This window comes from Crocodylus siamensis, chromosome 11 (assembly GCF_052110815.1).
Source record: "Crocodylus siamensis isolate JL-2025a chromosome 11, ASM5211081v1, whole genome shotgun sequence".
Lineage (NCBI taxonomy): Eukaryota > Metazoa > Chordata > Crocodylia > Crocodylidae > Crocodylus > Crocodylus siamensis.
The window spans coordinates 7,368,793-7,383,531 of NC_143405.1; the positions used below are offsets into that span (position 1 = coordinate 7,368,793).

General features: G+C 41.3%; 1 protein-coding gene across 1 annotated transcript in view; it reads left to right on the plus strand.

Annotated features, from left to right (window-relative positions):
- Window positions 1–14,739, plus strand: part of AK8 (adenylate kinase 8) — an 89,231-nt gene that overhangs the window by 48,101 nt on the left and 26,391 nt on the right. Inside the window, exon 11 of the mRNA XM_090022668.1 lies at window positions 6,137–6,278. Within this exon, the coding sequence (XP_089878794.1) occupies window positions 6,137–6,278 (142 nt within the window). The remainder of the gene's footprint in view (window positions 1–6,136; window positions 6,279–14,739) is intronic.

Here is a 14,739-nt window from a genome sequence, read left to right on the forward strand (position 1 = left end):
CACCGGCAGGTGGCAGTAAATAATAAACAAACAACACGTCAGAGCTGCCCATCTAATGCAAGCGCTGCTCGGTTTATTAGCATCATAGGCAGGCCTGTAGTAGTTCTGATTTTGGGTAATATCACTGAGGAGCATGTGAGAGCAACAAGCAGGGGAGGGGGCTCCTAACCATAAATGCAGCCGCAGTGTTAAGGAATTAATAAGCGCTCGGCTATCGCCCTACTGTGTTAGCTGCCCCTTGAAGTCCAAGCCTCAGTTTCCACTGGAAAGCCTAATTTATATAACCCTCCTTTCTATATGCTGTGGCCTTGGACTGAATGCAGCTTTGGGAGTCATCTTCAAAGCTTTCTGAGTTTTCTAGAGTTGTACCTGAGTCCATACACGTACCCCAGGGGTTGAGACAGACTATGTCTGAGCCTCTGAATGAATAAATTCACTTTCAAAGCAACAGAAGACTAGATGACTGCTGTTCACCAGCATCTGATGCCCTCCACCCCCCGTCAGTGCAGGGTATTGAACACGTGTCACTCACCTATATGTTCCTGCTCAGTGCTCCAGCGCAAAGTGAAAACTCCCCCAAAGCCCTGACCAATATCGCTGCAAGGAGAATTTTTTTTCCTTCCGTTTTGTGCCAGCGAGCAAAAATCATGCTTCTCTCCCATGGTTATTACTGTTCACATCGAGCAACCATTGCAATGGTACAGACTTGTCTTTTTTATATGTTTCCCTAGGCATGTGATGAGAAAACCCTATCATTATCACAAACCCAGCTCGCTGGCAAGATTGAATTAAGGTACCAGTCTGTCTGTGTTGCAACAGATCATTGTTTAAATCCCTCTTCAGCACATTAAAAAACAAATGAATATGGTCTCTAACAACCCTGAGTTCAGCAAGAAGACTGGCGGCTTCCCTGGAAGAATCAAATAAAATTATCCAGTGTGGATAATCTGAATGCTCATGGAACAGTAGGATTTTCATATCTCACACTTTGCTAAATTTAGGGTTGACAGGACAATCCGGGGAAGTAGCCTTTGGCGGTAGCTTATACTCAGGGCAAAATGTTAACTGTCAAGCCTTGAGATCAAGCCTCAGGCATCTGAATTAACAGGGAAAGACTTTAGACCTAGCGGAAAAATCTCTGTCTAAGAGGAGGATAAAGGCTAAGTGGACAGTATTATCAAAGAGACTTTAACCTTTTTACAGCATAAAGCTGACAGGATCCAGACCTGCAAATGCATTTGTACTGTACTTGGAATCAAGGTTTTATAGGTTTAGAGGAGAGAGTCAATATCCTTCAAGTCTGCGTTTTAAAGGAGAAGTTACTGGGGAGGAATCATTTGAAATGTGAGAGAGATTCAGCTTGGAGCATATGCATTTTGGCAGCTCTACAAAAGTATCCTTTGCTGATCCATCGTTTTGGATCATGCATGGGCTGGTGCTTTTCTCTGGGAGCTGACGAGCAGGTTTATTTAATAAGGGTTATAGTGCCTGATAAATTAGTTGTACATGCATGCAGGGGGGAATAACATATGTAAACTCAGAAGTGTTTTTCCTCCCTCCTTGGTACGTATGCGAAGAGCTTTCCCACATTGCTGCTCTAGAGAGAAACCTTTCAGTGCAATTTCATTGATGTGGCCTCTAGTGAGCCTCAGCGCCTCTGCTCTTACTTTTTTGCTCTTGTACTTGCTTCCTTTAACAGACTGTAATAATGCCATTTTTTTAACCCATCCCTCTGCTGGTCTTATATTCTTCCTCTAGATGTTTTAGAAGGGTTCCAGTTTATTGGCCACGTTCCTGTGAGCTCCGTGAGTGGGGACTTGCGGGACAGTTTGGAGCTCTTGGAAAGTGTAGTAGATTCAAAGATGATTTCCCGTCAGTGCCCGCTGCCTGTTCTTAGCAGTCTGTACTTTGAGACTTCTGAAAAGTGCATGTGGTGGTGTGCAGTAAGCATCCTATGCTGTCTTCCTGGGGACAGGTGTTCTCTGGCTGTTCACAGAAAAGGTGACAGCGTGAAAGTAGCAGCTCACACCCCTGTGCCTTCAGTGGGCTTCAGCCTTTAATTGGTTGGATCACTTCTTAGGTTAAGAGACCAGTTCCGTCTGCCCATCTAATTCGAGAAATTCAACCATATAATTCAAGTGATGTGATGGACATATGGCTCTGAGATAATAGATCCATGCTAAGTTATTAAGCATATAATGGCAGGAATGTACCATGGCTTTAAGAACATACTTCACCAGCAATACAGCACAACATATTGCAGGTAGTGCTGTATATAAGATCTGTTGTTCAGGTGTAAGAGTTTTCCAGCGGTTCTTACCACACGTACCACCACGTTGCTAAAGGTTATCCATCTATATGTTCATAGATTTCATAGACATTTGGGCTGGAAAGTACCCTGGAGGATCATCGAGTCCAGCCCCCTGCCCAGGGGCAGGAAGTCATCAGGGATCATAGGATCCCAGCAAGTTAAACATATTTTATTGAAGATAGGGTGGATCTTCCTCTTCTCTTAAGGACTCATTTAAATTTGGGATCTTGCACTTCTACATGGGGCTGTTCTGGTGGTCTGGAGCTCAGGTCCGCCACATGTGCAGATTGTGAAGTCCCTTGTGTCCCTTGATGGCAGGTACTTGGCCTTCTCTAGCACGTTGGTAGCATTTTCGTTCTGCTGTGTTGTGGGCTATATGCTGCTGGGTGAATTTCATCCCTGCTTCTTGATCTCACCACTCAGTAGAGATATGCTTCCATAATAGGAACATCCTTCTCAGCTAATAGTCTTCACAAATGGGAATTTCTAAAAGAATCTTATCTTTGGACTTCTTTAAAGATGAAAAACCTCTCTAGAGCCTCATTCACCCAACTTCCAGAGGCAGAGGTGGAAACTCACACAAGATGAGGTTGAAAAGGAATCGATTATTCAAGGCTCATGTGCTTCATAATCCTCCCAAAGCATGTAGATTGACTGCCTCATCAGAAGGGCTCTAAATTGTATTTTGCTACCTAGCGTTCTGGGTCATGTGGATGAGGCCAGCAGACCCTGGGCTAGTGACCTGGAGACTGTGCGCCACTCCAATTACACATTATTAATTACCCTCACAATCACCACACAGTTCCACGTAAGCGGAAAGAAATTCCAGATCCCCCCAGTTTTTCGTTCTTTATTCTGTACCACAGGGAAGTAAGAGTAATGCACATTTTTTTTCCCTTTTTTCCTTTTTTTTTTCCCCCCGGTCTGCCAGGGATGTTATGGTTTTAACGCAGCTCTTTTTAAATGTGACTATTTCTGTTAAGGGCGGTTGATATACTTTGTAATGCAACTGAACAGCCTACAAGCTATCGTCCCCTATTGTGTAAAAGTGATAGGTATGTTTTCTAATCAGGTATAGAGCAGAGCTTGCTGTCTGACTTGTTTATGCTTCATTTCTTGCCATCAAGCTTAGTGAGATGCAAGAAGATGTGTAAACATATAGATTGGGTGCGGATGCATGTATATACATCTATAGTCTACTGAATAAATGAAGTGCTTTGCCGCTGTCCATTTCTGTTGCTGTGATACAGATGCATTTCACTGAAATTAGTAGTATTTCTGGGAATACCTGAGAGATCCTACAGCATTGTGGAGATGCCTGATGCACTGGACAGCAATCAGCCTATTAACTGATGGATTGTTGATTCGGTCTACAGTCAAATTCCCCCCCACTCCCCTTTTTCTTTTTCTTATGCGTGCTTCACTCCAGCTCAAAGAAACAGTTAGTGCAACATGAAGACGTCTGAGTGATCCCCTGCTTTATCACAAGTCCTGTGCTGGGGCAGGGTTAATTTCACCAGACTTCCTTCACGGTTTCCACTGAACCACTCCTTGGGGTTTGGGGTTCCTTCTTACCACTAGCAAATTGGAAAGAACTTGGCACCTAAATTCAGAGGATCCCATACAATCCACCCATCTCCGTTCCTTTTTGAAGTTGTGTTTAAAGGTTCCTGACGGTGTTTCAGAGTCACCGCTGATGTGAGTTCGGACTTCTGTGCGCGGGCATTATAATGATGATGGCTCCAACAGGAATCGCAGCCAAAAGAAGTGCACCGAGGCAGGGTGAGAAGAGCTCCAGACGGAGATGCAGGAAACAGTAGCTCAGTTCCACTATTCTTTTTTTGGAAATGCTTCATTTTTTTTCCCCAGGCTTTTTTTGCTTCTGTGCTAATCCATGAAACTAAGAGACAAAACAGAATTTGCTAAAAAGAGCATTGGGAGTCTCCTGCTATCCCTTGTGTGTCTGGCTGCAGCTCTGATCTTCATTGCCTCTATCTAATAAAATGGCTGTTTCCTGCTTCATTATTTCATAGTTAATTTTATATCTGGAGTTTGGCGGAACAACTTATTTTGACTTTGCCCTTTTACAGTGGATCAAGTGACTGGAAATGATTATATTCTATTACAGTTTCCTTTTAGCAGAAGCTTTGTGGAGAACAGTATTATTCTTAACTTGCTTTTGTGTAATGTGAAGTGGGTACCCTCAATTAATGTCCTGATCAGTTTTCTAATTAATTCCCTATGGTTTTATTTCATTGTTGCTGGTACAGTGAATCCTGAGAACAATTCTGTAAACTGAGTGATTCCATTCTAAAAGGAGAAATGGTGAATTGTATAGTAAAAGGTATAAGGTTTTGAGAAATGCAGAAATTTTGGGCTTAGGAAAAGGAGGCAGAAAAAGGATTAGACTATTGTTGTTTAAAAACTGCTAGAAACACGAGATACGCTGTGCGCCTTGCAGTACTCAGAACTAGCAGGACTGTTGTACTGGTGACACCAACCCAACTGAAATACAGGTATGCTCCTGTCAGCCTGCCCTAACATGAGTTATGGCATTACAGAGCTGAAGTATGGACTCTGGTGTGAGAACTTGTTGTATTGTTGTGTGCAAATGTTGTGGCAGGCTGAATCGTGAAACATCAATATTCCTTGTTTTGAATTTATGCAGCGATTTGTTATTCTTATTTGTTTCCTGGAGGGCCCATAATGTGCTAGCCATGCTGTACAAATACTAGAGGAGGGATGTACCTTGCTTCTTAAAAAGTGTTTTAAATGCTTGTTTTCAGTGATGCTTATTATCTATTTTCATGGTGCAACGTGGGTATTTGCTTATAATCATAATATATCAGACCAGCCTTTAGAAGGTCGGCAGCTAACCTTGCTCAGCTGCTAAATTATTTTGTTCTATGTGAAAGCAGGAATAAATAATGAAAGTTAAGCATCTTGATTCATAGATGTTAGGGTTGGAAGGGACCTTAGCAGATCATCGAGTCCAACCCCCTGATTGATGCATTTTAATTCACGACAGGTTCTGAGAAAACCTGATCCAGCCCTCCTTTTTCCTGCATTTCATAACATACAGAATGGATATCTTGGTTCCAAAAACCAGATGTGAATCTAATCACTTGTTAATGTTACTCTCTTGCCATAACAGTGAACAGCAGTAGAGGAACTAGAACTCTTAACTGCAAGCTTGGGAAGACAGCGATACAAAACCTTACAATTATTTCACATTTGGAAATGTATCTTTATAGGCATAGACATTTTATTTGTGTGTGTGTGCATGTGTGTGTGCATGCGTTTGTATATGTGTATGCATCAAAGCCTCAGGCCACTAAATACTCTAGGAAAACTTCCTGGATAGCCTGATCTGAAAGAACCAATACAATTTGCTAAGTTTTTAATTTGCTCAAATTGCTGTTTTTCAAAAAGTGGGTATTTAACTGAGGAAAACTCATTGTTTCTTTGCTTCTTTGTGATTTGTGTTGCACAATGTAGGACTACAGAACAATGTGAAAACATGGATAGACCTAGATGTAGCTATATGATTTTGAGAAAAAAATCACTTTTCACACTCTGTCGGCTATTTATTGTCAGTTATATTGCACAAGTCTGAGTGTCCTCAATTAATTGGGGTCTCACTGTGGAACTGCACACACTTACTACTCCTAGAAGCTTATGGCTTTCAACTACTACCGATAATGCCTGTTTATGTCAAAGTTCACATCATAGTCTAAGCAAAAGTAGTGTTGTGCTGTGTGCTTCGTGGTGGAGATTCAGCATATGAAATAAGTGCTTTGTTTTTTGTTTTTTAATCCACTCCAGTCCCAGATAACATTGTTCTAAAGATACTGGCAGATCGTCTAAACAGACTAGACTGCATGACCAGTGGTTGGGTGCTGCATGGTTTCCCAAGGGACCTAGATCAGGCAGAGCAGCTGGAAAGAATAAGAATGATTCCAAACAGGTAAGACTTTTTCACAAAATGTGTGGTAACCATGTTATTCATTTATAGCAAGCAAGAATAATGTCAGACACTTGCTTCTGCTAACTTGGGGAGTTCGTGTTATGGAGCCTTCCTACTTTCATTAACTATAAAATATAAAAAATAATGCTTCCTCACAGAAGCAGAGCATACTATTCCTTTCATCCATTTCTTCTGGGCTCCTGGAAAAGCCAGCATTTCTATGGCTAAATTCTTGTCCCTTTGGGTGGTCCCCTTTTAATTTGTCGGGATCAGGCCAGGAACTTAAGGGTTAGATTTGAAAAGCTCTCAGTACTGGCCTGACTCAGGTTGTACTGACATCCTCAGGACTTTTACCAGTGACTTCTGTGGGTGCAAAGTTAGGCCAGCGCTAAGCATTTTGGAAAATCCCGCTACGTAAAGAAGCTCTGAGAAATCTTGTACTTGGAAGTAGGGGTGTCATTGTGACTATGCAAGCTTTAAACCACAAACTAGTTTATGCTAGTTAGAGACCTGGTCTAGGAGTCTAGGAATGAGTTATCACAATGTCAGGTGCTTGAACCCTCCTTGTTGGATGATTATAGGGGAATCACAGCGACAGATAACATCTTATTAACTCTAACCAGGGAAGTAGAAGGAGTTGGAGTCTTTCTCCCAGAAAGAAAGGGAGAGAAATAAGGGCTAGAATAGAGAGATTTTGCAGAGAAACAATAAAAATGGCCAAGCTTTGGAGAGAAAGCTGTGGTTGATGTTTGCCTTAGGGTTGCATATGTGAGTTACCATTAACGCACTGGATTATATCCAGTGTGTATGGGTTGTTTACAGCAGGGTGGGAAATACACTCATTTACACTGGTGTTGGTGTGCTCTCATAGAAAAAGTTTACTATTACTAAGCCCTCACCATGAGTTCAGTTTCTTTTGTGTCTTGCATCAAATACTTAAAGACAATACAAGACTCGTTTATTATTTTAGCTTATTAAAAGAGTGTTCAGGATTGAAGTATTAGGGAAACGAATCTTGGGAGACGGATTACTCAATCATTTTAACAGGACTGTTATGATGTCATGAGACTATACTGTATGCCACCATTCAGGTGTGAAAAGTGTTCAGATGGCCCAACCTGGGGTAGGTGGGTTACTTTTGCTCTGCTTAAACTAACTGGTTTCTCTTGCATTGAAGATGCTTGTGTGGGCAGCCAAAGGTAAGTAAGCGGGGTGGCTTCCATGGACAAGGAGCTGGTGAGTTGGGGGGGGGGGGGGAGCAGTTTTGGGGGGATTTATGGGGGTGTGATTGGACTTCCCAGCCCTGGGGCTGTGCTGTTGGTTCCTTGCAGGCGTTTGTTTGGCCAGGTTAACTTATTTTACATGGGGGTTAATCGAGGCTGAGTTAAAGTTAATTCACCTCTAAGATGAGCTAACTTTAGATTGGGCATACCATTTTTAGCCCTGTGATTTCAGCCTCATGAATGCTTGCATGTCTAGCCACTTAGATCACCCTAAGCTTGATTAGGGCGATCTAAATGCAATGCTTGTATGTGCCCTCTGTGTCTGGTCTGCAGGAGACACAGGCCGGGGCTTTTGGTTCTTCGGTGTAACCTGCAGAGACTCCTGCTTTCATTTCTAGAGGTCCCCCATTCATCCTCGTGTGTTGATCAAGCCAATGGCTATCGTAAGTGCCGACATTAGAAATTCTTGATTCCTATAGTTTCAGGAAGGCTTCTCCACACCCCCAGAGTAGCACTGAAAAAGGCAATTCTAATATACAAATATTTAAAACAACACTCAACTGTCCAAATTTTTCCTCCCTGCACTGCTTTTCCTTGTGACTTGTACCCAAGGATACAGTAGGAAGAGTAAAGGTAGGATTTTGCTGGAGTGAAACGGAAAGAGGGGGAATTGTGGATATGAAAGGGTAGGGAGCTAGCAGGCATGGCAAGTGAAGCTTAAAAGGAGATTATGCAAAAACAAAGGCCTTTGGTATAAAAAGATAATTTAAAAGAAATGTTTTAAAATGTGAAATAATTTCCTGAGAGACTTCAGATAGAGAGAGAAAGAGGCTGAAAATTGTTAAATGAGTTTCCCAGGAGATGCGTTCAAATACAATTAAAAAATTAAGGATCTGAGTGTGTAAAAACATGTAGGAGTAAATGAATCCAGTGGGAGTGCTCACATGTGTGCATGTGTGCAGGGTCAAAGCCTAATAGTGCTCGTAAAGTGACTGGTTTGTAATATCTCCGCGGTGAAAATCCCATGCTCATCCGTACACTACATTTCCATTGACTTCAATAGGAGCTGCACACGCGTATCCGAGTGCAGAATTTGGCCCTGACTATTTTACACCAGGGCTGAAGTAAGGAGCAAAAAATAGACCTCATGCTAACCTGATTGATTTTGGAGCTGATTCCTTCTATGAAACTGAAGTATCAGATATATACAAAAAGAGAGGGAGATTATAAACAAAAGGACGTAGAACAGCACAGGATAGCAAGGCAGTAATTCAGTTCCAGTTCTGATGCTAGTTATAAAACACTATCTGCGGTGGTAGTGTTTTTGACATCAGGAGAAAATTCTGATAGAATTATAGCCTTGAAATCAGTGTGGGAATAGCATGCAGAAATCTATAAATCAGACACAAAACAATCTACAAAGTCTCATTTTTAGGAGGGCTCTGTTGATGAAATTAGATTAAAATAAATTTACATATATATCAAGTTTATTATTAAAATCTAGTCACATCCGTAAACAAAATTATTTCTGAAAGTGTACATTATACTGTGTTTTGAACTCAAAGTAGACCTCTTTGGCTGATCAGAACACAGAGTTATTGTCTGGTTGTCAAGTCATAAATCTATTCTTTAGAGCTAATAAATGGTTAGTGTTCAAATACTATGTTTTATCTGACTCCCACCTCATAAACCTAGTGCACATAATACTAAATTATATAGCATTGAGCAGGATCAGTCTCCTGACTCTTCCATCTTATGAAAAAAGAAACAAAGCTAGTAATTGATGGTAGAAAAGAAGGAAAATAAAGTTATTTGAAAACAAAACAAAATAGGCCATAAAGTTTGTTAAAACATAATAATAAAAAAATCCCTCTCATACAGCATCAACCACTGCATCCAAAGAACTGCCCTAGAACAAAGAGAAAAATAATTCATTTCACACAGAAAATGTAAGGTATTAGATTTTTTTTTTTTTTAAAATTAGTATTTGCAGGAGAGCAAGGCTAGTCTACAGACTGGAGCAGGGAAGCCTGTATTGTAGCAGACACAAATGTCCTCCTGTGCCACTACTTTTCTGTGGTCTGAGAAGACATGTATTGCTTTCTACAGTCTTCCTTACGATGCAGTAACTGCTTAAGTGGACAGGATCTTAATAGTGTTGAACTGTGGCAGGCTTTAGGGCAAATAAGAAGCTGAATCTATTAGTGGTCTCTCGGCTACCTAGTAAAAGAAGACTGTTAACCACTTAGTGCCGGTAGTAACAGGAGTCCAGATGCAATTTGATCTTAGCTTCAGAAGCCCTGGACAGTGGCTGCTAAGGGTTTAATTCAGTCTTTTATCAAAACAGGTGTAATACGTTGTTTTAACTGTTTCTGCTGTTCATACTTAGCAATAACAGAAAGTAGATTATACAGCTCTGAATGTTTTTGATATACAGTTAAGCCTCTCTTCAAAAAAAACTTGCATTATCTTGTTTATCCTCTTCCACCCTCTGTATGCAGTAGGCATGGAGTAGGCCTAGGCAAATTGTTCCCCAAACACCTGGGAAAAAAACAGAAGCCAAATCAAGTATCAAACTTGGATTTTTCTGTAAAAGTAAGAATTGGGTGAGACAGAGCTACAGCTCCCTGCCACACTTACAACTCAAATAAAGTTCACCAGCAACAATTTATTCTGTTATATATCTCCTGCCACTAGCTTCATCTCCCACAGCTTGCGTCAGCCAATGCTAAACAAAATGACAGTGACCACGCTCTCCTCGGTTAGGGGTACAGGACCACATTCCTCTGCAAACTGACTGAACTTGCCCAGGCGTGCTAAAGAATGGAACTCGCCATTACACGGAAGAAACATTGAGAAATCAGTTGTTTCATTAATATTGTATATTGAATGAGTGTATACAGGACTTACACAGAGCATATAAGTAGCCTGACCTTTAACTCACACCCTACACTATAAAGTTTTTTTTCCAATGCCCTCCCCTGAAACTCGTAGAACAACTATTCCTGGCCTCTGTTTTCTACTAAGTGAAACTTTTCTCAATCATTTCTTTTCTAGCTCTAATTTTCATGACTTGGATTAGTCCAGAACTGGTTGGGTTTTTTTCATTTGGGTATAATCCATAAAGCCCTTTTAGTTATTTGAGCAAAAGGAAACATGTTTCCCTCATTTAAATTCAAACTGTATTTATGCTTTGATAATTAAACACAACACCTGCTAAAATCCACATTGGCATGTTTTGATCCCTCATTGGAGACTTTGCTTCAGAAAGTGTTTCAAATGATGGCTCAGCCTTCATTTCTGCTGTGGATATTGCTAGAACCATGAATGCCGAGAGAGCAGAAGTATTCAGGGAATCATATGGGCCTTGCACATCTGAGCTACGTCCTGCTCCTTGCCAGACTTTTGCTGGCCTCTTGCTTTTTGCCGGACACCTTGGAAAATGGACGTTTGATCATCATGTGTGCTTGCAGAATCTTTCTAGTGGAATTTTCTACCACAGGTGGCCCTGTGGCCTGGGTTTTGTTGGCAGTTTTGCTGATAAGCCTCAAAACGCATTTGCCTGGATGTAATTTCTCACTGATGCCTTCAGCGCCATGGTCATTTGATGCAGTGTGCAGATAGATCCTTTTTCTAGCCCTCTACCTTCTTTTTGTCTCTGAGATGTATTCTCTTGAGCAAAAGGAAGGCTCAGATCAGGATGGCTTGTGTCTGTCTCACTGGAGGATTCACATGGGACAGATCTTCAAAACAGATCTTCCTGAGAGCCTGAAGAACCTTTCAGGTGTAATCTAGAAGTGTGGAACTAGATTTACATCCTTAAAATGCTGAACCAACAATTGCATCAAGGAGCAAATCAAACTAATATGTCTCCAGAGTTAGGGCAAAAGGGGTTGGTTGTTATCTTTCCAAGACCTCTATTTTAAAAGGTCCCCAGAAGATTCAGATATTCTTGTAAAAACATGGCACCAGTGTATTCCCAGTCAGCAAAAAAGGAAAGGAGCTTGACATGATGACCTGAGCAGTCTTTATCAAAAGATAGTTACATGGCAGATCAAAGGAATCCTATCATTACAAGCTGGCCAGAGTCATTATTACTATTCTTGACTGTACAGTAGTGCCTGGGAATCCCAGTCAGAGATCAGAGCTCCAGTGTGCTAGATCAGTAACAAAGCCCCTGCCCCAATCTACATGGCAGATAAGACATGATGAGTGAACACAACAGACAGATGGACAGAGTGAGTTGGGAAGATAAACTAACAACAAAACACATCAAGGTCGATACGATACTTTGAATTCCCAGTCCTCCAATCCCAAAGTTTTTCTTTACCAATGTAGAAAATGCTTTGAAGATGATGCCAAAGAATTTGTACTCCGGAGAAACTAGAGCTTCTTGATCAGACTTCAGAAGGACGTAGTTTCATCCTCAGTTTATGTCACTTCCTTTTTGTCGAACATTTTTAAAACTTCCTTTTTATCTCATTAGTAATAGCTTGTATGCAAATAATTTAGAGCAAGAATAATGTTGTTCCTAAGACAGAATCTGTGAATACATTCAAAACAGAAGGGAAAAATTAGAATGCAAAAAAAGGATTTTTCTTTTTGCCGTTTGGTCTTTACATGGAGCTTTCATATTTCTGCAGCTGATCCCAATGTGGATTAGGGATAATAAACAGCCTATTAATGGAGGCCTGAACTAGGAAATGGAGTTTGAATCAGCAGCAAAATTCAATGGCTGGCGAAGGTTAATAACTCCATTACTACCAGCTCTATTCTTTAGCCGTTTGAAGAGCTAGGTGTTAGCCTTATCTTACTCCTCATTAATTGAGCTAATAGAACCCTGGTGACCCTACCATGCTGCCATTATCTGAGAGTTTGCCAGACATGGACTAGAATACTTATCACTGAATATGTATTCCACAGACTACTTTTCTTTATCAGAAGAAATATTTTTGTTAAAAGATCAGCTAACTTCACATTCTTTTTATTGCCATTTCCTTGCTGCCCTCTGTAACCGAGATAGATAAGGAAATGAAGGCAAATGACTTAATTAAAATCTTGTCAAAGAACTAGGTAAGTCCCCAAATAGATGTATCAATAAACCATATAATGACTGAATTATTCTGGCATGAAAAATCTTGCAGGGACATTTTTTAAACTTGGGTCTAATTTAAATGGTGTATTATATGCATTTTATAATAGGCATGCTTTATAACTGGCAGTATACAAAAGTCTGATGAGCAGCGGAGAGTAAACATTATAATGAGCTCTTCCTCCTTTCCCCTCATTTTCACAAAAAAATTCAGGAAGACAATTTGGTGATCAAGATATTTAAACCAGCATAATCATTTTCACCAAAACCAGGCAGAGAGAGAGGGAGATGGGGAGCAGGCAGCTTTACAAACACAGTGCATATAACATGCAAAGTCCAAATACCTCTTTTCCCCTGGGGCCTGGCTTTAGCAGTAAGGAAAATGGCAGTAAGATAAAATGAGATCAGCTCTAACCTTCTCCCCATGTTTGGTTGCTTTCACACTCTCTGTCCACTCTTTCTAGAAGGCAGGGAGAATAGGTCACCTGCCTTGCTGACTCAGTAGGACTCATTTAAATCCATCGGGATCAACACTTGCTGATCAGATGTTTCAGGCAGGCACATCCTGCCCATTGTATAGAACATATGTATAGGTAACGTATATGTACAGAAATATATATGCAGTACATTGCTGTATCATCAAAGATCCATCCCCCTTGTATTAACAGAGTCAGTTCGATGGGATACGTTGTGGCCTATTTAATTGCACCCAGACTCCTGTGTCCTACCCCCAACTGGTAGAAGCAGCCTCTTGCTCCCGCAAGAGGTTGGAATTCTGTGGCCTGGCAGACAAGGTGAATCTTTTTTATTTCCCCTTCTCGCACCCTTACTTCCTTCAAGCTTATGGATCTTAGCAAGAAACAGCAGTAAGCAGAAAGGATGGATCGGCTCTGTCTGCCAGTGTCACACATCCCCAGAAGCAGTGAGAAACAGGGATCTTTTAACAAAATAGAGACTTCTGTATTTAATATGTCCAGACCTCTAAACCTGACAAGCCCCATCTTAGTTTCCACAGGGGAGTCATTCTCCCTCCTCCTCCATTTCTCATCTAGCCTTCTCCCTTCCCAGCCCACACTGGGAATGGACTCCCCTCCTCCACAGTCTCTCATGAGAATAAAACAGCAGGTAAAAAGAGATAAAGGCAAGAGTAAAGAACTGATCAGAAGGGGAAATCCTTCTTTCACCTTGGAAGGTAGAGTCTCCTGCTTCTCAGTTCCTCCCAGGACCGTGAGTGGGGCCTGGAGGGGAGAGGCTTTTTGAATCGGATCATTTGGACAAGTTTATTTCTAAGATCACCAGGATGCTTGAGAGTGAGAAGACAGACACGTCACCTGATTCGCCCAAGAGATGCCTGCTCTAAATTAAAAAGAGTATGGAAAACTACCTGCTCCAAGCCCTGAATCGTTAGAAGAGGATGTAGATGCTGAATGGAGCTATTGCTCTAAAGGTATCCACAAGGCTGGAACAGGGATTTGAACTCACACTCCTGGAGTCATAGCAAGATACTTCAACCACCCTGCCCTTGTTCCCTTTCTGTTAGATACCTGTTCTGCTAAGTTGGTTGTCATCCATGCAGCATGCAGTTGGAGTTTCACTGGGAAGTATAAATACTTCTGAATTGGGGATTTGTAATCACTTGAAACAAGAATTCCTTTACCCGTCCTTGGACTTTAACTTCCTTGGGAGTCAGACCCTAAACTCATCTTAACGGTTTGACACTGCTCTGTGCAGCCGTTCTTCTAAGGGTGGGAAAGTATAGACGTGTCCCTTGATAGGAATCTGTATCTGTGATGAGAATCAACATAAATTAGCTCCAGATTGCCTAAACTGTTCCCACACGTCTAGGGAAATGGGCTGCCCTAGAAACGAAGAATAAAGATTGTCTGAAAGACGCACCAGACTCACCTTTGATTCTGGTTCACGGTGACAAACACATGGTGATAATATCCCATACAAATCAACAAGGGGGCTTAGAGCACTTACCTAAGAGCAAAGACACTAGGCACCTTACACCGGCCAGACGGATATCAGATGTTTGTCTCAAACACCCTAGAGCTTAACAGCTGACCTGATGCGATTGAGTTTCGGGATTAAAACCTCAAAAAATAATTAATTTGCCTTAGGCAACCAAAATGTTACTCTCTGT